This window comes from Ornithodoros turicata, chromosome 5 (assembly GCF_037126465.1).
Source record: "Ornithodoros turicata isolate Travis chromosome 5, ASM3712646v1, whole genome shotgun sequence".
Lineage (NCBI taxonomy): Eukaryota > Metazoa > Arthropoda > Arachnida > Ixodida > Argasidae > Ornithodoros > Ornithodoros turicata.
Genome location: NC_088205.1, coordinates 79471352 through 79497373, shown reverse-complemented (window position 1 = coordinate 79497373; position 26022 = coordinate 79471352). Strand labels below are relative to the sequence as shown.

The 26022-nt window shown below is 47.2% G+C and overlaps 5 protein-coding genes across 5 annotated transcripts in view; all 5 read left to right on the top strand.

Annotated features, from left to right (window-relative positions):
- Nucleotides 1–156: 156 nt before the first annotated feature.
- Nucleotides 157–1772, top strand: LOC135396230 (intracellular coagulation inhibitor 1-like). The gene has a single exon (XM_064627256.1). It carries the CDS (start codon nt 298–300, stop codon nt 1489–1491), a length of 1194 nt encoding a protein of 397 aa, XP_064483326.1. The 5' UTR covers nt 157–297; the 3' UTR covers nt 1492–1772.
- Nucleotides 1773–3390: 1618 nt separating this feature from the next.
- LOC135394914 (uncharacterized) overlaps nt 3391–26022 on the top strand; it is a 297537-nt gene continuing 274905 nt past the window's right edge. Inside the window, exon 1 of the mRNA XM_064625983.1 lies at nt 3391–3503. The gene's annotated coding sequence lies outside the window, so the exon portion shown is untranslated. The remainder of the gene's footprint in view (nt 3504–26022) is intronic.
- On the top strand, nt 4855–6405 carry LOC135396229 (intracellular coagulation inhibitor 1-like). Its single transcript, XM_064627255.1, has one exon. The coding sequence runs from the start codon at nt 5030–5032 to the stop codon at nt 6218–6220; it is 1191 nt and encodes a 396-aa protein (XP_064483325.1). The 5' UTR covers nt 4855–5029; the 3' UTR covers nt 6221–6405.
- LOC135395953 (intracellular coagulation inhibitor 1-like) lies at nt 13803–14993 on the top strand. The gene has a single exon (XM_064627038.1). The coding sequence runs from the start codon at nt 13803–13805 to the stop codon at nt 14991–14993; it is 1191 nt and encodes a 396-aa protein (XP_064483108.1).
- LOC135395952 (intracellular coagulation inhibitor 1-like) lies at nt 18503–24432 on the top strand. Its single transcript, XM_064627037.1, has 2 exons — nt 18503–18700; nt 22853–24432. The coding sequence occupies exons 1-2, from the start codon at nt 18503–18505 to the stop codon at nt 24236–24238; spliced, it is 1584 nt and encodes a 527-aa protein (XP_064483107.1). The 3' UTR covers nt 24239–24432.

The following is a 26022-nucleotide window of genomic DNA, read 5'->3' as shown; positions in this document are numbered from 1 at the left end:
AAAGGAGTTTCATAGTGCGTCACTCCAAACCAATTTATTGCCCATACAGTTAGGAAATGACCCATACAGCTCTCTGTTTTCCTCGGTTGCCGCGCGAGGGCGTAATATATTACCATTGCATCATTTTCTTCCGCTATACTTAGAAATGAGCGGGCGAGCAAATATATCAGTCGACAAGCTGCCGGAGAAACCGGTCATACCCAGCGATATCCTTCTCACGTACGCCTCTTCCTATGGGTACATAGAGCACGGTACACGTACTCTTCCCGTTGTGCGAAGACTGTCGACACACGCAGCATGTTGCGAACGGTCATTTTTCCCGTGTTCGTCGCTATGGCGTTGTCACCCGCGGAGGCCTCCTCTCGTCTGGCTGATGCCAACAACGTCTTCGGGGTCAACCTTCTCAAGACGTTTGCTCCGAACGAGAATCATGTGTTCGTATCGCCGTTCAGCATCACCACCGCAATGGCCATGGTCTATCACGGAACTAGAGGGACGTCCGAAAAAGAACTCTTCGATGTGATGGGCTTCAAGACAGCGGGCTTTGGCGGAAGAGATGATGTGTTCTTAGAAGTGCAGAAGCTCTTGCGGGGACTCAGCCTTCAGAACAGGAACGCCACCTTAGAAGTCGCCAATGCCGTCCTGATAAGCAAACATTTTTCTGCCTTGGCGACCTATAAGAAAGACCTGCAAGATGCCTATCACGCAAGCTTCAAAGAGGTAGACTTCTTAAAAGAAACCAAGCGCGTAGTTTCTGAAATCAACGAGTGGGTGTCGACAAAGACAAAAGGCAAGATAAACAAAGTCCTCGACGACATCTCTCCGGAGACAATTCTTTTCATCATGAACGCCGTCTACTTCAAAGGGAACTGGAAATCAAAATTCCTCGAAAGCAAAACAACGAAGCTGCCTTTCTACAACTTTGGCAAAACGGTGACGGATGTAGACACCATGTCAAAAACTGGTGACTTCCGGTTCGCAAGAAGCAACGACCTGAACGCGGACATTCTGGAGCTACCTTACGCAGGAGATGACTTTAGCATGCTAATCATCCTCCCACGTGAGCGAGATGGACTGGGCAACCTCTCTTCAGCCATGACTGCTTCCAAGGTTCGCGAGGCCACAAGTCGACTCTTTCGTACATCCGTTAACCTGAAGCTACCGAAGTTCAAGCTGCAGTCAGAATATAGTCTCGTCCAGCAACTGAAGGATCTCGGAGCAGTCTCGATTTTTGGAACGAACGCGAATCTTTCCGGTATTGATGAATCTGGTAGATTGGTTGTGAGCGATGTGATCCACAGGGCTGTCGTTGAAGTCAATGAAGAAGGAAGTGAAGCTGCTGCCTTCACCGGAGTTCGGATCGCACTGAAGTCGTCTCGGGTTTCGCCCAGGAAACCGGTCGATTTTATTGTGGATCATCCCTTTGTGTTTTTCATTCGAAGCAAGGAGGACAACTTGATCTTCTTTGCCGGCGTGGTTAACCGGCTGTAAGATCATGTGGAAGGAACGACAACTACAACAAAAACAATACACGACATAGGTGATGTACCGCTTGCGCGGGGGAGAGTGTATTTTTGTTGTTGTTGTTGTTGTTGTTGGGCAGTGCTTTCAATGTTTTCTTTTTGGGCTCTGTGTATTCCTGTGTGCTCTAATTCTGACTCCAGCGTGGTTTGAAAGTATTGAAGACTTCAGCTGTTCTTTTTTTTTCTTTTCTGAACGAATCGCCTTATACGATAAACAGATAATAACAGCGAATAAAATAATATCGTTTATTTATCTGTTCAATTTAGCGCTACACATGCTACGTGGTATATTCTCTGAAGGGATATGTATCAAAGGAGCGCTGAGGTCACCCACCAACGGTTTTTCTTTTCTTTTTGGCTACGACATGTTCTGCAACGAATAACATGCGATGGAACGACGAAAGCAGGTGACTCTCAGAACGCCTGTCCCCAAGCAGCACAATGTACTGAAAGTCGAGTGCAATAGGGGTGGACGGTATGCGTCTTATCGATGTTCCTTAGTTTCACGAGTCTGTTCAAGGCCTTCCACCTACCCGGCCACCCCTATTGCACCCGACTTTCAGTACATTTTGCTGCTTGGGTCCATTTCAAAAGTCCCCCGAGAGAAGCAGGAGGGTACGTCGTGACGTAACGCATCCCCCTGGCGGGGCCGATCGGCCAACGCGTGGCTGAATCCAGCTCAAAGGCAACGGGTGCGCTGCAACAGAGTGCAGGATCCCTTACTTTATTAATTAATTAATTAATTCATTCATTCATTCATTTTTATTTTCCACACATTTATTTTTCTTCCTTAATGTTTGTCATGCATAATATATGACACCTAGGAACATTACGAAAGCAAAAGCAACACAACGCCTCAAGCATGTCCAAAACTATTTAACTTACACCCTGTCTTCCAATTTCCGCAGACATCGTCATAGAACTGCTAAAGAAATCTGCATCTTCATGATACAAACTCCACTCTTTCCACCTTTCATGCCGGTTGAGCATTCGACGGTACTGCATGTAGTGCCTCAAGCTCTGTTGGCAGGAACTACTAAGATAAGGCCTGGGCTCTAGGCCTAGCATAAACACCGGTTATAATTTAGACGTTGGAGAACCTGCAATAGCTGAAAAATTTCAACGTTATCTCAAAATTACTGTGTCATCTATGCGATATCCACCTGCCGTTTCGGACCATTCTCCCAGGCAGCACAATGTACTGGAAGTCGAGTGCAATGGGGGTGGACGGGTAGGTGGAAGGCCTCAAACAGACCCGTGAAACTAAAGAACGTTGATAAGACACATATACCGTCCACCCCTATTGCACTCGACTTTCAGGCACTGAATGGGTTCTTTCCTCAAGGCATCAAGCTGGATGATGTATGTATCCGGGTGTGTGAATGCATCAGAAGGATAACGCGGCAACCCTGAGATGCTGTGTCACATTCTAAAACCATGCCCTCTCCACACGCTGTGCACGGCCTCAAGCAGCACAATGTAGGTACTGAAAGTCGAGTGCAATAGGGGTGGCCGGGTAGGTGGAAGGCCTTGAACAGACCCGTGAAACTAAAGAACATTGATAAGATACACACCGTCCACCCCTATCGCACTCGACTTTCGGTACATTGTGCTGCTTGGGGCTGCTGTCTTAGACGCCGCTTTTAGCACCATGACACTGCGTTACGCGATAAACTGAGACACGCGTGGACGTACCATCACATTTGCCTGGCAAACAGGCGCCATATCTTTTACGTTGTAATGTCACCATAGAGCATATATCTCTTATCGTTCTTGTTCCGCGCGCTGCCAATAGAACGTGCGCATGCCGGGTGACCCTGGACACCACTGACAAATATGGCTGTTCTCTGCTACGGACCTTAACAAAGACGTCGGGTGGGACACACCAGGATGGACTGAACGGCCCTGATGTGGTGTGGAGGCCCCCACGTCAAAAGGAGCTCTAAAGACGAGGATATCTTCATCTTGTTTTCAGACATGGTAAGTGGCCGATGCGTGATAAACGCAACTTGTCCAGCGACTGCAGTAAATCATTGAACGTGCAAGAAGCAGCAGCTGCCTTCTTCCGTTCGCCCGTTTCTCTTCGCCCGTTTCTCTTGCGCATAACTAACTGTGCCTATCAGGCCCGCCTCTGTATCACTTTTTCAAATAAGTATGCACGTTCTGACAACACTGATTAGATACGGTGTAACGTAAGGCCGCCACAAAAATATTCTCGTACCATTGAGGTAGAAAGCATCCCGGTCAAACAACCACTGAGGTAATCGTTCATCAGTTTCATCAGTTCATTGTAACCGCCCAATATACCATCTTTCGTTTGGTCCATGCTTTCAGCACTTTTATGGCAGAGCGCTACGCAACGCGTATATATGCACTTATAACTTGGATGAGGTAAGATTTGGAAAAACGTTCAGAGGACCTCTGTTCTTCGTGTCTTTCTACGCAAATAAAGCAAGTGTGCGATTCGTAATACAATATATGGTGTTCTTTTCAATATGTTCGTGGTGGCGTTGGGGGAGGAGTATGATGTTGGGGGGGGGGGGGCGTATCGGTGCACTCAGGAAGGGAGAAGAAGGTGTAGTGAAAGAGTTAGGGGAGAAATGATGGTGGTACAGGAGAGGAGTGCTGTGGTCCATCTTGCTCTGGGACTACCCAACTACACCCAGCACAGAGGACGTGCGAGCATCAATCAGTATAGCCTTCATTGGGAAAGCCTGTACCACGGTAGCCGCCAGGATGACTAGCGGCTACTGGCCTTAAAATTTATTAAGACAACGCCCGAGAAGGTCGCCAGTGTGGCAGTACGCGTCCCACTTATGCCGCCATATATACCGCCAACAAGAATATACCGGGACACATTGTAATAGAAAAAAAAAGAAAAAAAAAGAAAAACAGCAGCATGGCCGAGTGGACTATAAGGCGTCTGCTGGTTGGTGGTAGCCAAGGTCGTGCTGAGGACTGGTAGGTGATTGGTTCGAGTCCTACCGCCGGCTGTGCTGTCTGAGGTTTTCCCCGGTTTTTCCGAAGATCTTCCAGACGAATGTTGGCACAGTTATCCCCCTGAAGTCGGCCCACGATGCAAACTAACCCCCCCCGCCCCCACTCCTTCCTGCTGTCCTCTCTCCATCTGTTCACATCTGTACGCCGCGCAGAATAAAAAAAAAAGAAAAACGAGAAGAAAGGCATTTCTCTGTTCCATAAACGTCACTTCATAGTTTGTGCGGACATCCTGCACGTGACAATAACTGCACGTCTCAAAATAGCTCTGGAGTGTAAAACACGTACAGGTGCTGTTCTTCTGTCTCTCACAGACTCAGGGAAACCGCCAACAAAGCAAACACACTCTCGACAGCTCGGGATATCAGTTTCGCTCCTTGGAGGTGAAATATCCTCGGGAAAATACTAGCGCTTCAACGGGAAAGTGCGTTGATGCAACCCGTCGGTACTTCCTCGATTTCAGCGAGTACATAAAGCACGGCGCCCGCGGAAACGCCCACCTCAGCGCCATGTTGCGATCAGCAGCTCTCGTTCTCACCTTCGTCGTTGGGGCGTTGTCAGTTCCAGACGACGCGACTATTCGCTTCGCTGAAGCAAACAACGTCCTCGGACTCAACCTTCTCAAGGCGCTCCCTACGGACGAGAACCATGTCTTCCTCTCGCCGTTCAGCATCAGCATAGCTATGTCCATGGTATACCACGGTGCAAGAGGAGTTTCAGAAAAGGAACTCGCCGCAGTTCTCGGGTACGAGGCGGCCGGGCTTCACGGAAGAGACGAGGTCTTGTCAGCCGTGCAGAAGTCCTTCCAGCAGCAGAACAGGAATGTTTCCTTAGAGGTTGCCAATGCCGTCCTGGTAAACCAGAGCTTTCCTGTTCTCGAGTCCTACAAGAAAGACCTGGAAGATGTATTTCAGGCAAAATTTGAGGAAGTCAATTTTCTGAAGGAGTCCATAGCTGTAGCTGCCAAAATCAACGCGTGGGTGTCAGCAAAGACGAGAGGCAAGATCGACGAGGTTGTCAGCGAACTGCCCCCCACAACCGTCCTTTTCATCATGAACGCCGTCTACTTTAAAGGCGACTGGGAGCGAAAGTTCATCGAAAGTCAAACAACGAGGCTGCCTTTCTTCAACTACGGCAAGTCGGCGAAGCAGGTCGATACCATGCTGAAAACCGCGAGGTACAGCTACGCCAGGAATGAGGATCTGAAGGCTGACGTCCTTGAGTTACCCTACGCGGGAAAAGAATTCAGCATGCTTGTCTTCCTCCCACATGAGAGAGATGGGCTGGGGAGACTTCTGGAAGACCTGACCCCTTCAGGGTATCAAGGTGCCGTAGATCGCCTGTTCACTGCGACCGTCAACTTGAAGTTGCCCAAATTCAAGCTGGAATCTGACTACAGTCTTGTGGAACAACTGGAGACTCTGGGAGCGAAATCCATCTTTTCAGGAGCTGCCAACTTCACCGGTATTGAAGAATCTGGTAGACTGGTGGTGAGCGATGTTATTCACAAAGCCGTGGTTGAAGTCAATGAGAAGGGAAGTGAGGCTGCTGCGTTCACTGGGGTTGTGTTCGAATTAAAAGTTACTTCGGTGCTGATTCCAAAGCCCGTAGAATTCAACGTTGACCACCCATTCTTGTTCTTCATTCGGAACAAGATTTCCAAGTTGATCCTCTTCGTGGGTGCTGTGCATGCGCTGTAACTTAACGCTGACTGCAAATGGTTCTTACTCTAGTATTGTATTATGTTTGTGATGTTAGTGGCGATGAACGTTATTGTCTTGTGTGGGCTTCATCAATGACGAGACGCTTTGGCTAGAGTTTCCTTTGGCCAGCCGTGAATTTGTTCTTGGATGTCGTCAATAAAGTTATGATCCTCGTTTGTTTTTATCGTACCGTATAGTCCTGACTGACCCAACCGAAACGTAACAGGCCTTGCTGTTACCAGGAAAGTTAGAACACGTTCCACGTTTAGGAATGTGACCGAGTGTCGCTTCGTGGCCCTTCTAGAGGTTCCATGAACTGCATGTCGTATACATGTGCCGAAGAGCAGGATCAATTAATTACTTGAAACGAGTTCATCATTGTTGATCTCTGGTGGAGTTGAGCACAAAATCCTACCTCACATAAAATCCACACAGAGAGTTTCACGTAGAAGTATGACGTGAGAACGCGAAATATTCATAGACTAGATTGAATTGGATGATGAAAGAAAATATGATGTTAGTTCCGACCCAGTCAGGACTGGCTACTCCGAAACGCGTTTGTGGGTGGAACAAAATATTCATTGCAGTTGCCAATTAGAGGGTTGTCCATGGGAAAGATCCGAAAAGCGAAAATTCAGCAAGGGGGGGGGGGGATATGTTTATTATATATAAAAAAATAAGAGGGAAAGGTTAGCCACCGGTATGGCGGCTTGCTATTCCCAGGAAAAGGAAATTCAGCAAGGAAATTTTGTTCTGGCAGTGGGCATGCAAACCCGAGAAGAAGCTAAAAAGACTTTCGTGAAACTCTTAGCTGGGCTGACACCACCCGCGTTTGAGCTTATATACTTGGAGCACGAGACGAGCTTCATATTGTGGCTCTAGGTTTGACAACCGCAAGCTAGGTTTGTTGCTTTGAAGTGTTGTTTGTGACGAACTTCGGCTGTGCCATAGCAACGAAACTGCTCCAGAGTGCGCTGACAAGGATGTGTGCATGGAGGAAGGAAGGAGAACGGGAGCCCTATTGTTCCGAGAAGTGAAGCCGAGATCGGGGGCCACTCCAGTGACATATCACTGCTCGCCTTCCTGTTTCGGTTACATAAATCTCTATGGGAGCCCCCAACGCATAGTTTCGGAATTCTTGGAGAGTTGTGGCGGTATAGCGCGCCGAAGTGGCCCCCAAAGTGACGTACGCAAAGCGACCTCATTGGGCTATTCAGGTAACGTGACCCCGGCGTAACTCCAAAGAAGCTACAGCTCACCTCCTATCCTCATGTCACTTGCCCCATGCTTCTTTCTTCTGCCGAAGAGCCGTTGGGGCGCCGGCCTCCTTTTCTTCCGTGTTTTCTTCCTTCTTCGATGGACGTGTGGAACAGAGGGGTGGCATCCAATGTATTGCTCCGTAGACGAAAGCGTGCCGGGCGAACGCAATGCATCCTGGACAGGTCCTGGTCGCACGTCACGGCAAATGTCAAGGCACACGTGACCTTAAAGATGGCAGCGCCCGTGATCGGCGGCCACACCGTTTGTAAACAATGCGGTTGTTGTCTCTGCGCAACGTTTTGGATGTCTTTCGATCACGGTAATTATTTTTATCCGATAATCTCGTAGTAAAACGCGCAGTTTTGTACATAAGGCCTCGTACTGTTGATGGCTTCCACAGATGTGATAACGACCGCTCGGCTCACTGAGCCGGTGCGATGTACTTAAACTAAGGAAAAATGGTCTATACCATGTTGCGCAAGAAGAACCGCAGAGTTTACGCTGGCAAAATACGTTCATCTCTTGGCGTTATGACAACGGAAAGATGACGATAAGCGGCGAAACGACATGTCAACAAAGTCACATGACCTCAAAATTAGGTTTTCTATGACGTGCGACCAGGACAAGATGGCAGTTTTGCCAAAGGCACCCGCTTGAGGGTAGTTACAACAACGGCGGGTTTGTGTCGCCCCTGTGGTGTGGAACTTTGGAACTTCAATGTGATATCCATGGCGATAGCTTCAGCCGCTGTAGGAGGAGAGTTGATAATCGGAAGAGGTCCTATATGTAGGCGTATTATTATTATTATTATTATTATTATTAATGAACAAAAGTACATTGTGTTAGGGTATATCACTATGACATAAAGTTAGGTTAGGTTAGGTTACACAGAATGGGGTTGCCCTGGGTGAGGGGGGGGGGGCGGCAATGGGCATGCTCTAGGCGATGCGTGCATCAGACTGTGCCGCTGGAGTAAACATTGAGTAAATTGAGTAAATTCCTGAGTAAACATGGCGCATCATCTGTTGACCGTTTCGGTCTTACTGGACACTAGCATATTGGCCACAAACGGAGTTGAGACGCTGAGGTTAAGATTGGGTCGGTGTGGTTTTTTGAGCAGGCTTTCGAATGGCTTCTACGTATCGATAACAGTGAAAGGTCGCAGTCTAGCTGGCTGGTTCATAACGACGAGGACACGTTGCTTTTCGTCGTCGAACGAATTCCTTATTCAAGACACGACATTCACTTACTGCCCCAGGCTGCAAAAGCTGTCGGTCATGAAGGATGCATTTTGTTTCATTTGCTTTCGTCAGTATCACTACGGTCAGCATATACCCTACGCTTCTACAGTGAACCCTCGTTATTATGACCATGGTCGTTCCCGACGTACGTGACGTAACGTATCCCCCTGGCGGGGCCGATCGGCCAACGCGTGGCTGAATCCAGCTCAAAGGCAACGGGTGCGCTGCAACAGAGTGCAGGATCCCTTAATCATTAATTGATGTCATCAATTCATTCATTTTTATTTTCCACACATTTATTTTTCTTCCTGTATGTTTGCCATGCATAATATATGACACCTAGGAACATTACGAAACCTACAGCAACACAACGCCTCAGGCATGTCCAAAACTATTTAACTTACACCCTGTCTTCCAATTTCCGCAGACATCGTCATAGAACTGCTAAAGAAATCTGCATCTTCATGATACAAACTCCACTCTTTCCACTTTTCATGCCGGTTGAGCATTCGACGGTACTGCATGTAGTGCCTCAAGCTCTGTTGGCAGGAACTGCTGAGATTAGGCCTGGGCTTTAGGCCTTCATTCTTCTTCTTTTCTTTTTATTTATTTTATTCTTCTTTCTTCATCTTCATTCATCTTCGTTTCTTATTTATTTATTTTATTCTTCTTTCTTCATCTTCATTCATCTTCGTTTCTTATTTATTTATTTTATTCGTCTTTCTTCATCTTCATTAATTTTCTTTTTGTTGCGGAATAGCAAGCCGACGTCCCGTTTGGCTGACCTTCCCCCGTTTTTTTTTTTTCTTTCGTCTAATAAATATATCCCCCCCCCCCTCGAGGCCTAGCATAAACACCGGTTATAATTTACACGTGGGGCAAACATGCAACAGTTGAAAAATTTCAACGTTGTCTCAAAATTGTTGTGTCATCTATGCGATATCCACCTGCCGTTTCGGACCATTTACCTAGGCAGCACAATGTACTGAAAGTCGAGTGCGATAGGGGTGGACGGGTAGATGGAAGGCCTTGAACAGACCCGTAAAACTAAAGAACGTTGATAAGACACATACTGTCCACCCCTATTGCACTCGACTTTCAGTACATTGTGCTGCCTGGGCAAATACTACTTAGAAAAAACATAGGCACTGAATGGGTTCTTTCCTCAAGGCATCAAGCGGGATGATGTATGTATCCGGGTGCGCGAATGCGTCAGAAGGATAACGCGGCAACCCCGAGATGCTGTGTCACATTCTAAAACCATGCCCTCTCCACACGCTGTGCACGGCCTCAAACAGCACAATGTAGGTACTGAAAGTCGAGTGCGATAGGGGTGGACGGGTAGATGGAAGGCCTTGAACAGACTCGTGAAACTAAAGAACATTGATAAGATACATACCGTCCACCCCTATCGTACTCGACTTACATTGTGCTGCTTGGGGCTGTCTTAGACGCCGCTTTTAGTACCATGACACTGCGTTACGCGATAAACGAAACACGCGTGGATGTACCATCACGTTCGGCTGGCAAAGGGGCTGTATCATGCGACACGCGCCATATCTGTTACGTTGTAATGCCACCGCAGAGCAGAGATCTCTTATCGTTCTTGTTCCGCGCGGTGCCGGTAGAATGTGTGCACGCCGGGTGACCCTGGGCACCATTGACAAATATGGCTGTTCTCTGCTACGGACCTTAGCAAAGACACCGGGTGGGGCACACCAGGATGGACTGAACGACCCTGACGTGGTGTGTGCAGGAAAGCGTGCAACCCCCACGTCAAAAGGAGCTCTAAAGACGAGAATATCTTCGGCTTATTTTCAGACATGGTAAGTGGCCGATGCGTGACGCACGTGATAAACGCGACATGTCCAGCGACTGCAGTAAATCATTGAACGTGCAGGAAGAAGCAGCTGCCTTCTTCCGTTCGCCCGTGTCTCACAATAATAATGACTAATGAATTATAGCGCCGTAAGTCTCGCGCATGACGAACTCTGCCTATCAGGCCCACCTCTGTATCACTTTTTCAAGTAAGTCTTCACGTCCTGACAACACTGATTAGACATGGTGTCAGGTAAAGCAGCCACAAAAACATTCTCGTATACCATTGAGATAGAAAGCATCCAATCAAGCATCGTTTCATCAGTTTCGCCCAATGTACCTTCTTTTGTCTGCTCCATGTTTTCAGCACTTTTACGGTAGAGTGCTACACAACGCGTACATATGCACTTATAAGTTGGATGAGGTGAGATTTGGAAAACCGTTCAGAAGACCTCTTTTCTTCGTGTCTTTCTACGCAAATAAAGCAAGTGCGCGATTCGTAATACAAGATATGGTGTTATTTTCAATATGTTCGTGGTGGTGGTGGTGGAAGGGTATATGATGTTGGGGGAAGGCGATTAGCCTGCTATAGAGGGAGGCGTATCGGTGCACTCAAGAAGGGAGAGGAGGGGATGGTGAAAGAGTTAGGGGAGAAAAGATGGTGGTAAAGGAGAGGAGTGCAGTGGTCCCTCTAGCTCTAGGATTACCCAACTGCACCCATCACAGACAACGTGCGAGCATCAATCAGTAGCCTTCATTGGGACATCCTGTACCACGGTAGCCGGCAGGATGACTGGCGATGTTACCCCCATGATGCTGTACATGTGCTTATGTGAAATCCGACGAGGTTTAGATCAGTATGACTATAAGGTGCCACGCGAGACTTACCCCCGTGGTTTTTCATGGTTTTCGTTGCGGAGTTGGTTTTGGTGCTCCCTGGCACGACGCATGCTGCACGGCTCTTCTCGCTAATTTTAATCAAAGTTCCGTCCAAATTAATCCACATGTCACTTCTCAATACAACAAGGAGGGATACTATAATTCACTTTCATCGTTAGATGAATTGGGGGATTCAATTGATTAATGGTGAATTTCTCTCTCTCTCTCTCTTTTTTTTCATTTTTATTCTTCTAAATTCCCCTGCATGTCGACTTGTCTTTAACCAATTTTCTTCTTTGGGATATTATGGGTGTTTGATTTTTTCATTGCACCTTAGTGGTATATCTATTGGGTTCTTTTCGATTTACATCGATATTTATGGGATTCTTAACCGAGTCTTTTGGATTTCTTATTTGTTTCCGTTGGGCTATTTTGCATCCGTCTCGATTCTGTGCAATCTAATGCATCCGTTTGGTTTATATTGGATCTTGGTTGCAATTAATTGATTCTTTTGCATTACGTTGGATTGGATTGGATTGGATTGGAAAAAGAAAGAAAAATACGGAGAGGTTAGTACCGACCCAGTCAGAACTGGCTACTCCAAAACGCGTCACATTACGTTGGATTCTGACGTATTTCATTGGATTCTTGTAGATTGAGCTTTGATTTGCTTGACCGTTTTGAATTTACTCGCCCATTAAATGACTTTTTATGAATAGCTCTGGGCTTTTGTTTGATTCGATCAGATTTTAATGGGGCGTTTCATATTCTGAAGCTTTTGTTGGTTTTCACGAGACTCTTTTGTACTTTCGTACTGACTCCTCGACCATAGACCATTCAGCCTGTCCAAAGTACTTGGCCCATTGAGCTCCCCTGCGCATCAGTGCCGGGCTCTTCGCTCCCTTTTTGCTTTCATGCAAGCCACTGGACTCCTCGAAAAGCTCTAAACAGAACTCCGACCTGTCGTCGCTTCACTCTCACCATAATTCATCCTCTCATTTTAACCACTGTGAAGTGGGGTAGGGTCCTGTGGCTACCACGGGGAAACATCCCATGTCATCATCACTTCTTCATTTATTGTTGTTGTTGTCGTGCATACTGGCAAATTTTAATCGAGTCTTTTGGTTCGTTTGATGATTTGTATGTTTGATGCCTGATATTTTAATACCTGGTTTACATTCTGTTGAACTTTATCCGATTCTTGTTTATCTCCAATAACATTGACCGCTTCTGAACATACTGTTTTACGTCTTGTTTTCTCTGTTGCCTTTACGATCCCTTTAAGATTTCAGTAGACTTTGATTTGTTGTGTCTGTTTCGGTTGTATACCGATTACTTCCCCCACTGGATCTCGATTGAGCTAGGATGTGTTACAACTAGGTAATTTCTGAAGCCATACGTTGTGATAACTACTATTGAAGAAGGACAGTAATCGGCAAAACTGCCTGTTCGTTACCATTCCAAACTGCTACCAAACCTTTCTATGCAAATCACTGCCCCGCCCATTTAGCTTCATGGGCTATGCACTGTGATTGCTGGTATTGGTGAAGGGTAACGACCGGGAAATGTTTTGCTGAGTAGCACTGACGTCAACCTTAAAATTTATTAAGACAACGCCCGACAAAGTTGCCGGCAGTACGTGTCCCACTTATGCCGCCATATACATACTGCCAACAAGAATATACCGTGACACATTGTAATCGAAAAACAAAAAAAAAGGAAAAAACAACAACAATAACAACAACAGCATGGCCGAGTGGGCTAAGGCGCCATCTGGTTGGTGGTAGCCAAGGTCGTGCTGCAGACTGGGAGGTTGTGGGTTCGAATCCTACCGCCGGCTGTGTTGTCTGAGGTTTTCCTCAGATTTTCCGAAGATCTTCCAGACGAATGTCGGCAATTTCCCTCTGAAGTCGGCCCAGGACGCATACTAACCCCCTTGTCCCCCACTCCTTCCTGCTGTCCTCTCTGCACGTGTCCACGTCTTTACGCCGCTCATAGCCACAGTTGCTTCGCGGCGCTAACGCAGAATAAAAAAAAACGAAAAACGAAAAGAAAGAGATTTCTCTTTTCTATAAACTTCACTCCATAGTTTGTTGCGGACATCCTGCATGTGACAATAACAGCGCGTCTCAAAATAGCTCTGGAGTGTAAAACACGTACAGGTGCTGTTCTTCTATCTCTCACAGACTCAGGGAAACCGCCAACAAAGCAAACACACTCTCGACAGCTCGGGATATCAGTTTCGCTCCTTGGAACTGAAATATCCTCGGGAAAATACTAGCGCTTCAACGGGAAAGTGCGTTGGTGCAACCCGTCGGTACTTCCTCGATTTCAGCGAGTACATAAAGCACGGCGCCCGCGGAAACGCCCACCTCAGCGCCATGTTGCGATCAGCAGCTCTCGTTCTCACCTTCGTCGTTGGGGCGTTGTCAGTTCCAGACGACGCGACTATTCGCTTCGCTGAAGCAAACAACGTCCTCGGACTCAACCTTCTCAAGGCGCTCCCTACTGACGAGAACCATGTATTCCTCTCGCCGTTCAGCATCAGCATAGCTATGTCCATGGTATACCACGGTGCAAGAGGAGTTTCAGAAAAGGAACTCGCCGCAGTTCTCGGGTACGAGGCGGCCGGGCTTCACGGAAGAGACGAGGTCTTGTCAGCCGTGCAGAAGTCCTTCCAGCAGCAGAACAGGAATGTTTCCTTAGAGGTTGCCAATGCCGTCCTGGTAAACCAGAGCTTTCCTGTTCTCGGGTCCTACAAGAAAGACCTGGAAGATGTATTTCAGGCAAAATTTGAGGAAGTCAATTTTCTGAAGGAGTCAATTGCTGTAGCTGCCAAAATCAACGCGTGGGTGTCAGCAAAGACGAGAGGCAAGATCGACGAGGTTGTCAGCGAACTGCCCCCCACAACCGTCCTTTTCATCATGAACGCCGTCTACTTTAAAGGCGACTGGGAGCGAAAGTTCATCGAAAGTCAAACAACGAGGCTGCCTTTCTTCAACTACGGCAAGTCGGCGAAGCAGGTCGATACCATGCTGAAAACCGCGAGGTACAGCTACGCCAGGAATGAGGATCTGAAGGCTGACGTCCTTGAGTTACCCTACGCAGGAAAAGAATTCAGCATGCTTGTCTTCCTCCCACATGAGAGAGATGGGCTGCGGAGACTTCTGGAAGACCTGACCCCTTCAGGGTATCAAGGGGCCGTAGATCGCCTGTTCACTGCGACCGTCAACTTGAAGTTGCCCAAATTCAAGCTGGAATCTGACTACAGTCTTGTGGAACAACTGGAGACTCTGGGAGCGAAATCCATCTTTTCAGGAGCTGCCAACTTCACCGGTATTGAAGAATCTGGTAGACTGGTGGTGAGCGATGTTATTCACAAAGCCGTGGTTGAAGTCAATGAGAAGGGAAGTGAGGCTGCTGCGTTCACTGGGGTTGTGTTCGAATTAAAAGTTACTTCGGTGCTGATTCCAAAGCCCGTAGAATTCAACGTTGACCACCCATTCTTGTTCTTCATTCGGAACAAGATTTCCAAGTTGATCCTCTTCGTGGGTGCTGTGCATGCGCTGTAACTTAACGCTGACTGCAAATGGTTCTTACTCTAGTATTGTATTATGTTTGTGATGTTAGTGGCGATGAACGTTATTGTCTTGTGTGGGCTTCATCAATGACGAGACGCCTTGGCTAGAGTTTTCTTTTTTGGCCGTGAATTTGTTCTTGGATGTCGTCAATAAAAAATCATATTGTGGCTCTAGGTTTGACAAACGCATAGGCTTCTTGATTTGAAGTGTTGTTTGTAACGAACTTCGGCTGTGCTATAGCAACGAAACTGCTCCAGAGTGCGCTGACAAGGATGTGTGCATGGAGGAAGGGAAGGAGAACAGGAGCCCTATTATTCTGAAAAGTGGAGCCGAGGTCGGGGCCCACTCCAATGACATATCACTGCTCGCCTTCCTGTTTCGGTTACATAAATCTCTACGGGAGCCCCCAACGCATAGTTTCGGAATTCTCGGAGAGTCGTGGTGGTATAGCGCGCCGAAGTGGCCCCCAAAGTGACGTACGCAAAGCGACCTCATTGGGCTATTTAGGTAACGCACAGGGGTGACACAAACCCGCCATTTTTGTAACTACCCTCAAGCGGGTGCTTTTGGCAAAACTGCAGAAAAACTGTAGAAAACGTCACTTTGGGGTCGTGTGACTTTGTTTACATGTCGTCTTGCCGCTTACCGACTTATTTCCGTCGTCATAACGCCAAGAGATGAACGCATTTTGCCAGCGTAAACTATGCGGTGCTGCTTCCGCAACATCGTAGCCCATTTATCCGTAGTTTATGTATATCGCATCGGCTCAGTGACTCTTAACGGGAGGTCGTCATCACATCTTTGGAAGTCGTCAACAGTACGAGGCCTTATGTGCGAAACTGCACGTTTTACTGCGAGATTATCGGAGAAAAACAATTGCCGTGATCGAAAGACATCCAAAACGTCGCGCGGAAACAACGACCGCATTGTTTACTTGTTTACAAACGGTTTAACCGCCGATCACGGGCGCCGCCATCTTTAAGGTCACGTGAGCCTTGACGTTTGCTGTGACGTGAGACCACGACCTGTCCAGGATGCATTGCGTTCGCCTAAGCACGCTTTCGTCTACGGAGCAATACATTGGATGCCACTCGTGGAATGGTGGACTTCCACAGATGTGATAACGACCGCTCGGCTCACTGAGCCGGTGCGATGTACTTAAACTAAGGAAAAATGGTCTATACCATGTTGCGCAAGAAGAACCGCATAGTTTACGCTGGCAAAATACGTTCATCTCTTGGCGTTATGACGACGGAAAGATGTCGATAAGCGGCGAAATGACATGTCAACAAAGTCACATGACCTCAAAATTAGGTTTTCTATGACGTGCGACCAGGACAAGATGGCAGTTTTGCCAAAGGCACCCGCTTGAGGGTAGTTACAACAATGGCGGGTTTGTGTCGCCCCTGTGGTGTGGAACTTTGGAACTTCAATGTGATATCCATGGCGATAGCTTCAGCCGCTGTAGGAGGAGAGTTGATAATCGGAAGAGGTCCTATATGTAGGCCTATTATTATTATTATTATTATTAATGAACAAAAGTACATTGTGTTAGGGTATATCACTATGACATAAAGATAGTCTAGGTTAGGTTAGGTTAGGTTACACAGAATGGGGTTGTCCCGGGTGAGGGGGGGGGGGGGCAATGGACATGCACTAGGCAGTGCGTGCATCAGACTATGCCGCTGAAGTGTTGTTGCGTCCTGAGTAAACATGGCGCATCATCTGTTGACCGTTGCGGTCTTACTGGACACTAGTATATATTGGCCACAAACGGAGTTGAGACGCTGAGGTTAAGATTGGGTCGGTGTGGTTTTTTGAGCAGGCTTTCGCATGGCTTCTACGTATCGATAACAGTGAAAGGTCGCAGTCTAGCTGGCTGGTTCATAACGACGAGGACACGTTGCTTTTCGTCGTCGTACGAATTCGTTATTCAAGACACGACATTCACTTACTGCCCCAGGCTGCAAAAGCTGTCGGTCATGAAGGATGCATTTTGTTTCATTTGCTTTCGTCAGTATTACTACGGTCAGCATATACCCTACGCTTCTACAGTGAACCCTCGTTATTATGACCATGGTCGTTCCCGACGTACGTGACGTAACGTATCCCCTTGGCGGGGCCGATCGGCCAACGCGTGGCTGAATCCAGCTCAAAGGCAACGGCCGGGTGCGCTGCAACAGAGTGCAGGATCCCTTAATCATTAATTGATGTCATCAATTCATTCATTTTTATTTTCAAAACATTTATTTTTCTTCCTGTATGTTTGTCATGCATAATATATGACACCTAGGAACATTACGAAACCTACAGCAACACAACGCCTCAAGCATGTCCAAAACTATTTAACTTACACCCTGTCTTCCAATTTCCGCAGACATCGTCATAGAACTGCTAAAGAAATCTGCATCTTCATGATACAAACTCCCCTCTTTCCACCTTTCATGCCGGTTGAGCATTCGACTGTACTGCATGTAGTGCCTCAAGCTCTGTGGGCAGGAACTGCTGAGATTAGGCCTAGGCTTTAGGCCTTCATTCTTCTTTCCTCATCTCCATTCTTCTTCTTTTCTTTTTATTTATTTCATTCTTCTTTCTTCAACTTCATTAATTTTCTTTTTGTTGCGGAATAGCAAGCCGACGTCCCGTTTGGCTGACCTTCCCCTCGTTTTTTTTTTCTTTCGTCTAATAAATATATCCCCCCCCTCGAGGCCTAGCATAAACACCGGTTATAATTTACACGTGGGGCGAACATGCAACAGTTGAAAAATTTCAACGTTGTCTCAAAATTGTTGTGTCATCTATGCGATATCCACCTGTCGTTTCGGACCATTTACCCAGGCAGCACAATGTACTGAAAGTCGAGTGCGATAGGGGTGGACGGGTAGATGGAAGGCCTTGAACAGACCCGTAAAACTAAAGGACGTTGATAAGACACATACTGTCCACCCCTATTGCACTCGACTTTCAGTACATTGTGCTGCCTGGGCAAATACTACTTAGAAAAAACATAGGCACTGAATGGGTTCTTTCCTCAAGGCATCAAGCGGGATGATGTATGTATCCGGGTGTGCGAATGCATCAGAAGGATAACGCGCGGCAACCCTGAGATGCTGTGTCACATTCTAAAACCATGCCCTCTCCACACGCTGTGCACGACCTCAAACAGCACAATGTAGGTACTGAAAGTAGAGTGCGATAGGGGTGGACGGGTAGATGGAAGGCCTTGAACAGACCCGTGCAACTAAAGAACATTGATAAGATACATACCGTCCACCCCTATCGTACTCGACTTACATTGTGCTGCTTGGGGCTGTCTTAGACGCAGCTTTTAGTACCATGACACTGCGTTACACGATAAACTGAGACACGCGTGGATGTACCATCACGTTCGGCTGGCAAAGGGGCTGTATCATGCGACACGCGCCATATCTGTTACGTTGTAATGCCACCGCAGAGCAGAGATCTCTTATCGTTCTTGTTCCGCGCTTGGTGCCGGTAGAATGTGTGCACGCCGGGTGACCCTGGGCACCATTGACAAATATGGCTGTTCTCTGCTACGGACCTTAGCAAAGACACCGGGTGGGGCACACCAGGATGGACTGAACGACCCTGATGTGGTGTGTGCAGGAAAGCGTGCAAACCCCCACGTCAAAAGGAGCTCTAAAGACGAGAATATCTTCGGCTTATTTTCAGACATGGTAAGTGGCCGATGCGTGACGCACGTGATAAACGCGACATGTCCAGCGACTGCAGTAAATCATTGAACGTGCAGGAAGAAGCAGCTGCCTTCTGCTTCATCGCGATGAAGGCAGAATTAAAATCTTTACTGATGGCTCATCGACACAGACCGGCTCTACCTGTGCATTCGTAATCCCTGAGCTGTCGATTGAACGAAGCGCTAAGCTGTCGCACCCGACGTCGGCTGCTGTGGCCGAGCTGCATTCCATTCTTATGGCGCTTTCCTTCATTGTGTCCCGTCAACCACCGATGCACTGGACCATATACAGTGACTCCAAAACCGCCCTCCAAGCTCTGCAGTGCACCCTGGGCTCGAGCTCCCTCGCTCCACTGGTGTGTGACGTCCTCAGGGAGTATTCATGTGCTGTCACACAGACACATAACATCACCTTACAGTGGATCCCAGGTCATTGTGGCATCCCTGGGAATGAGGCTGCCGACCTACTTGCGAGACGGGCTCATGTGGCACGAGGCGTACCGACGCACCGTACGTATTTCACCCAAGCGGACGCGAAGCAAGCAATTGGTGCTCTCATGGGACGTCTGTGCAGTGAACACTGGCGCAGAAGTGTCCCTTCTACGTCGTTCCTGCGCAGGGTGGACCCAGATCTCCGTTTTTATATGCCGTCAGCGCTTCCTCGACCCATCACGTCGCTCATCTACAGGCTTCGCCTCAACGTGCCATACAGTGGACGACTTTTGTTTAAGCTCGGCATGGTCCCGTCCCCCAACTGCAGTCTGTGTGATGTAGTTGAGGACGTGGATCATATACTCCAAGACTGCCCGAGGTACAGTGCACACCGATGTACCCTTGTGTCGTCCCTGTCTCGCCTGGATAATCGGCCATACTCAACCGAAAAGGTTCTTGGGTGCTGGCCAGCAAATCAGCTCATACCTGCCATGCGCGCCCTTGTGCAATTTCTCGTCTCGACGGACCTGTTTGACACATTGTGACACTCTTTGTTTTTAGTGCCTTGAGACTTCGCTTTTGGTGACAAGCTCGGTGATGATGTTCTCATTTATTCTTTCAAAGCGTTTCAAAGCGCCGAGGTTAGTGTAGTTTCCCTTTCTTTTATTAATAACGCGTCCTGGAGTAGCCAGTCCCGAGTGGCTCGAGACTACCATCTCCATTTTTTTCTTTTAAAATCAATCAATCAAGCAGCTGCCTTCTTCCGTTCGCCCGTGTCTCACAATAATAATCACTAATGAATTATAGCGCCGTAAGTCTTGCGCATGACGAACGCTGCCTATCAGGCCCACCTCTGTATCACTTTTTCAAATAGTGTTCACGTCCTGACAACACTGATTAGACATGGTGAAAGCAGCCACAAAAATATTCTCGTACCATTGAGGTAGAAAGCATCCAATCAAGCATCGTTTCATCAGTTTCGCCCAATGTGCCTTCTTTTGTCTGCTCCATGTTTTCAGCACTTTTACGGTAGAGCGCTACACAACGCGTACATATGCACTTATAAGTTGGATGAGGTGAGATTTGGAAAACCGTTCAGAAGACCTCTTTTCTTCGTGTCTTTCTACGCAAATAAAGCAAGTGTGCGATTCGTAATACAAGATATGGTGTTATTTTCAATATGTTCGTGGTGGTGGTGGTGGAAGGGTTTATGATGTTGGGGGAAGGCGATTAGCCTGCTATAGAGGGAGGCGTATCGGTGCACTCAGGAAGGGAGAGGAGGGGATGGTGAAAGAGTTAGGGGAGAAAAGATGGTGGTACAGGAGAGGAGTGCAGTGGTCCCTCTTGCTCTAGGATTACCCAACTGCACCCATCACAGACAACGTGCGAGCATCAATCAGTAGCCTTCATTGGGACATCCTGTACCACGGTAGCCGGCAGGATGACTGGCGATGTTACCCCCATGATGCTGTACATGTGCTTATGTGAAATCCGACGAGGTTTAGATCAGTATGACTATAAGGTGCCACGCGAGACTTACCCCGTGGTTTTTCATGGTTTTCGTTGCGGAGTTGGTTTTGGTGCTCCCTGGCACGACGCATGCTGCATGGCTCTTCTCGCTAATTTTAATCAAAGTTCCGTCCAAATTAATCCACATGTCACTTCTCAATACAACGATGAGGGATACTATAATTCACTTTCATCGTTAGATGAATTGGGGGATTCAATTGATTAATGGTGAATTTCTCTCTCTCTCTCTTTTTTTTCATTTTTATTCTTCTAAATTCCCCTGCATATTGACTTGTCTTTAACCAATTTTCTTCTTTGGGATATTATGGGTGTTTGATTTTTTCATTGCACCTTAGTGGTATATCTATTGGGTTCTTTTCGATTTACATCGATATTTATGGGACTCTTAACCGAGTCTTTTGGACTTCTTATTTGTTTCCGTTGGGCTATTTTGCATCTGTCTCGATTCTGTGGAATCTAATGCATCCGTTTGGTTTATATTGGATCTTGGTTGCAATTAATTGATTCTTTTGCATTACGTTGGATTGGATTGGAAAAAGAAAGAAAAATATGGAGAGGTTAGTACCGACCCAGTCAGAACTGGCTACTCCAAAACGCGTTACATTACGTTGGATTCTGATGTATTTCATTGGATTCTTGTAGATTGAGCTTTGATTTGCTTGACCGTTTTGAATTTACTCGCCCATTAAATGACTTTTTATGAATAGCTCTGGGCTTTTGTTTGATTCGATCAGATTTTAATGGGTCGTTTCATATTCTGAAGGTTTTGTTGGTTTTCACGAGACTCTTTTGTACCTTCGTACTGACTCCTCGACCATAGACCATTCAGCCTGTCCAAAGTACTTGGCCCATTGAGCTCCCCTGCGCATCAGTGCCGGGATCTTCGCTCCCTTTTTGCCTTCATGCAAGCCACTGGACTCCTCGAAGAGCTCTAAACAGAACTCCGACCTGTCGTCGCTTCACTCTCACCATAATCCATCCTGTCATATTAACCACTGTGAAGTGGGGTAGGGTCCTGTGGCTACCACGGGGAAACATCCCATGTCATCATCACTTCTTCATTTATTGTTGTTGTTGTCGTGCATACTGGCAAATTTTAATCGAGTCTTTTGGTTCGTTTGATGATTTGTATGTTTGATGCCTGATATTTTAATACCTGGTTTACATTCTGTTGAACTTTATCCGATTCTTGTTGATCTCCAATAACATTGACCGCTTCTCAACATACTGTTTTACGTCTTGTTTTCTCTGTTGCCTTTACGATCCCTTTAAGATTTCAGTAGACTTTGATTTGTTGTGTCTGTTTCGGTTGTATACCGATGACTTCCCCCACTGGATCTCGATTGAGCTAGGATGTGTTACAACTACGTAATTTCTGAAGCCATACGTTGTGATAACTACTATTGAAGAAGGACAGTAATCGGCAAAACTGCCTGTTCGTTACCATTCCAAACTGCTACCAAACATTTCTATGCAAATCACTGCCCCGCCCATTTAGCTTCATGGGCTATGCACTGTGATTGCTGGTATTGGTGAAGGGTAACGACCGGGAAATGTTTTGCTGAGTAGCACTGACGTCAACCTTAAAATTTATTAAGACAACGCCCGACAAAGTTGCCGGCAGTACGTGTCCCACTTATGCCGCCATATACATACTGCCAACAAGAATATACCGTGACACACTGTAATCGAAAAACAACAAAAAAGGAAAAAACAACAACAATAACAACAACAGCATGGCCGAGTGGGCTAAGGCGCCATCTGGTTGGTGGTAGCCAAGGTCGTGCTGCAGACTGGGAGGTTGTGGGTTCGAATCCTACCGCCGGCTGTGTTGTCTGAGGTTTTCCTCAGATTTTCCGAAGATCTTCCAGACGAATGTCGGCAATTTCCCCCTGAAGTCGGCCCAGGACGCATACTAACCCCCTGTCCCCCACTCCTTCCTGCTGTCCTCTCTGCACGTGTCCACGTCTTTACGCCGCTCATAGCCACAGTTGCTTCGCGGCGCTAACGCAGAATAAAAAAAAACGAAAAACGAAAAGAAAGAGATTTCTCTTTTCTATAAACTTCACTCCATAGTTTGTTGCGGACATCCTGCATGTGACAATAACAGCGCGTCTCAAAATAGCTCTGGAGTGTAAAACACGTACAGGTGCTGTTCTTCTATCTCTCACAGACTCAGGGAAACCGCCAACAAAGCAAACACACTCTCGACAGCTCGGGATATCAGTTTCGCCCCTTGGAACTGAAATATCCTCGGGAAAATACTAGCGCTTCAACGGGAAAGTGCGTTGGTGCAACCCGTCGGTACTTCCTCGATTTCAGCGAGTACATAAAGCACGGCGCCCGCGAAAACGCCCACCTCAGCGCCATGTTGCGATCAGCAGCTCTCGTTCTCACCTTCGTCGTTGGGGCGTTGTCAGTTCCAGACGACGCGACTATTCGCTTCGCTGAAGCAAACAACATCCTCGGACTCAACCTTCTCAAGGCGCTCCCTGCGGACGAGAACCATGTCTTCCTCTCGCCGTTCAGCATCAGCATAGCTATGTCCATGGTATACCACGGTGCAAGAGGAGTTTCAGAAAAGGAACTCGCCGCGGTTCTCGGGTACGAGGCGGCCGGGCTTCACGGAAGAGACGAGGTCTTGTCAGCCGTGCAGAAGTCCTTCCAGCAGCAGAACAGGAATGTTACCTTAGAGGTTGCCAATGCCGTCCTCGTAAACCAGAGCTTTCCTGTTCTCGAGTCTTACAAGAAAGACCTGGAAGATGTATTTCAGGCCAAATTTGAGGAAGTCAATTTTCTGAAGGAGTCAATTGCTGTAGCTGCCAAAATCAACGCGTGGGTGTCAGCAAAGACGAGAGGCAAGATCGACAAGGTTGTCAGCGAACTGCCCCCCACAACCGTCCTTTTCATCATGAACGCCGTCTACTTTAAAGGCGACTGGGAGCGAAAGTTCATCGAAAGTCAAACAACGAGGCTGCCTTTCTTCAACTACGGCAAGTCGGCGAAGCAGGTCGATACCATGCTGAAAACCGCGAGGTACAGCTACGCCAGGAATGAGGATCTGAAGGCTGACGTCCTTGAGTTACCCTACGCGGGAAAAGAATTCAGCATGCTTGTCTTCCTCCCACATGAGAGAGATGGGCTGCGGAGACTTCTGGAAGACCTGACCCCTTCAAGCTTTCAAAGCGCCGTAGGTCACCTGTTCACTGAGACCGTCAACTTGAAGTTGCCCAAATTCAAGCTGGAATCAGACTACGGTCTCGTGAAACAACTGAAGGCTCTGGGAGCGAAATCCATCTTTTCAGGAGCTGCCAACTTCACCGGTATTGAAGAATCCGGTAGACTGGTGGTGAGTGATGTTATTCACAAAGCCGTTGTCGAAGTCAATGAAAAAGGAAGTGAGGCTGCTGCGTTCACTGGGATCGCGTTCCAAGTAGGAATTACTTCGGTGGAGATTACAAGGCCCGTCGAATTCAACGTTGACCACCCATTCTTGTTCTTCATTCGGAACAAGATTTCCAAGTTGATCCTCTTCGTGGGTGCTGTGCATGCGCTGTAACTTAACGCTGACTGCAAATGGTTCTTACTCTAGTATTGTATTATGTTTGTGATGTTAGTGGCGATGAACGTTATTGTCTTGTGTGGGCTTCGTCATGGGCGAGACGCCTTGGCTAGAGTGTCCTTTGTAGCCAGCCGTGAATTTGTTCTTGGATGTCGTCAATAAAGTTATGATCCTCGTTTGTTTTTATCGTACCGTATAGTCCTGACTGACCCAACCGAAACGTAACAGGCCTTGCTGTTACCAGGAAAGTTAGAACACGTTCCACGTTTAGGAATGTGACCGAGTGTCGCTTCGTGGCCCTTCTAGAGGTTCCATGAACTGCATGTCGTATACATGTGCCGAAGAGCAGGATCAATTAATTACTTGAAACGAGTTCATCATTGTTGATCTCTGGTGGGGTTGAGCACAAAATCCTACCTCACATAAAATCCACACAGAGAGTTTCACGTGGAAGTATGACGTGAGAACGCGAAATATTCATGGACTAGATTGAATTGGATGATGAAAGAAAATATGATGTTAGTTCCGACCCAGTCAGGACTGGCTACTCCGAAACGCGTTTGTGGGTGGAACAAAATATTCATTGCAGTTGCCAATTAGAGGGTTGTCCATCGGAAAGATCCGAAAAGCGAAAATTAAGCAAGGAAATTTTGTACTGGTAGTGGGCATGCAAACCCGAGAAGAAGCTAAAAAGACTTTCGTGAAACTCTTAGCTGGGCTGACACCACCCGCGTTTGAGCTTATATACTTGGAGCACGAGACGAGCTACATATTGTGGCTCTAGGTTTGACAACCGCAAGCTAGGTTTGTTGCTTTGAAGTGTTGTTTGTGACGAACTTCGGCTGTGCTATAGCAACGAAACTGCTACAGAGTATACTGACAAGGATGTGTGCATGGAGGAAGGAAGGAGAACAGGAGCCCTATTGCTCTGAGAAGTGAAGCCGAGATCGGGGCCCACTCCAATGACATATCACTGCTCGCCTTCCGGTTTCGGTTACATAAATCTCTATGGGAGCCCCCAACGCATAGTTTCGGAATTCTTGGAGAGTGGTGGCGGTATAGCGCACCGAAGTGGCCCCCAAAATGACGTACGCAAAGCGACCTCATTGGGCTATTCAGGTAACGTGACCCCGGCGTAACTCCAAAGAAGCTACAGCTCACCTCCTATCCTCATGTCACTTGCCCCATGCTTCTTTCTTCTGCCGAAGAGCCGTTGGGGCGCTTCACTCTCACCATAATTCATCCTCTCATTTTAACCACTGTGAAGTGGGGTAGGGTCCTGTGGCTACCACGGGGAAACATCCCATGTCATCATCACTTCTTCATTTATTGTTGTTGTTGTCGTGCATACTGGCAAATTTTAATGGAGTCTTTTGGTTCGTTTGATGATTTGTATGTTTGATGCCTGATATTTTAATACCTGGTTTACATTCTGTTGAACTTTATCCGATTCTTGTTGATCTCCAATAACATTGACCGCTTCTGAACATACTGTTTTACGTCTTGTTTTCTCCGTTGCCTTTACGATCCCTTTAAGCTTTCAATAGACTTTGATTTGTTGTGTCTGTTTCGGTTGTATACCGATGACTTCCCCCACTGGATCTCGATTGAGCTAGGATGTGTTACAACTACGTAATTTCTGAAGCCATACGTTGTGATAACTACTATTGAAGAAGGACAGTAATCGGCAAAACTGTCTGTTCGTTACCATTCCAAACTGCTACCAAACATTTCTATGCAAATCACTGCCCCGCCCATTTAGCTTCATGGGCAATGCACTG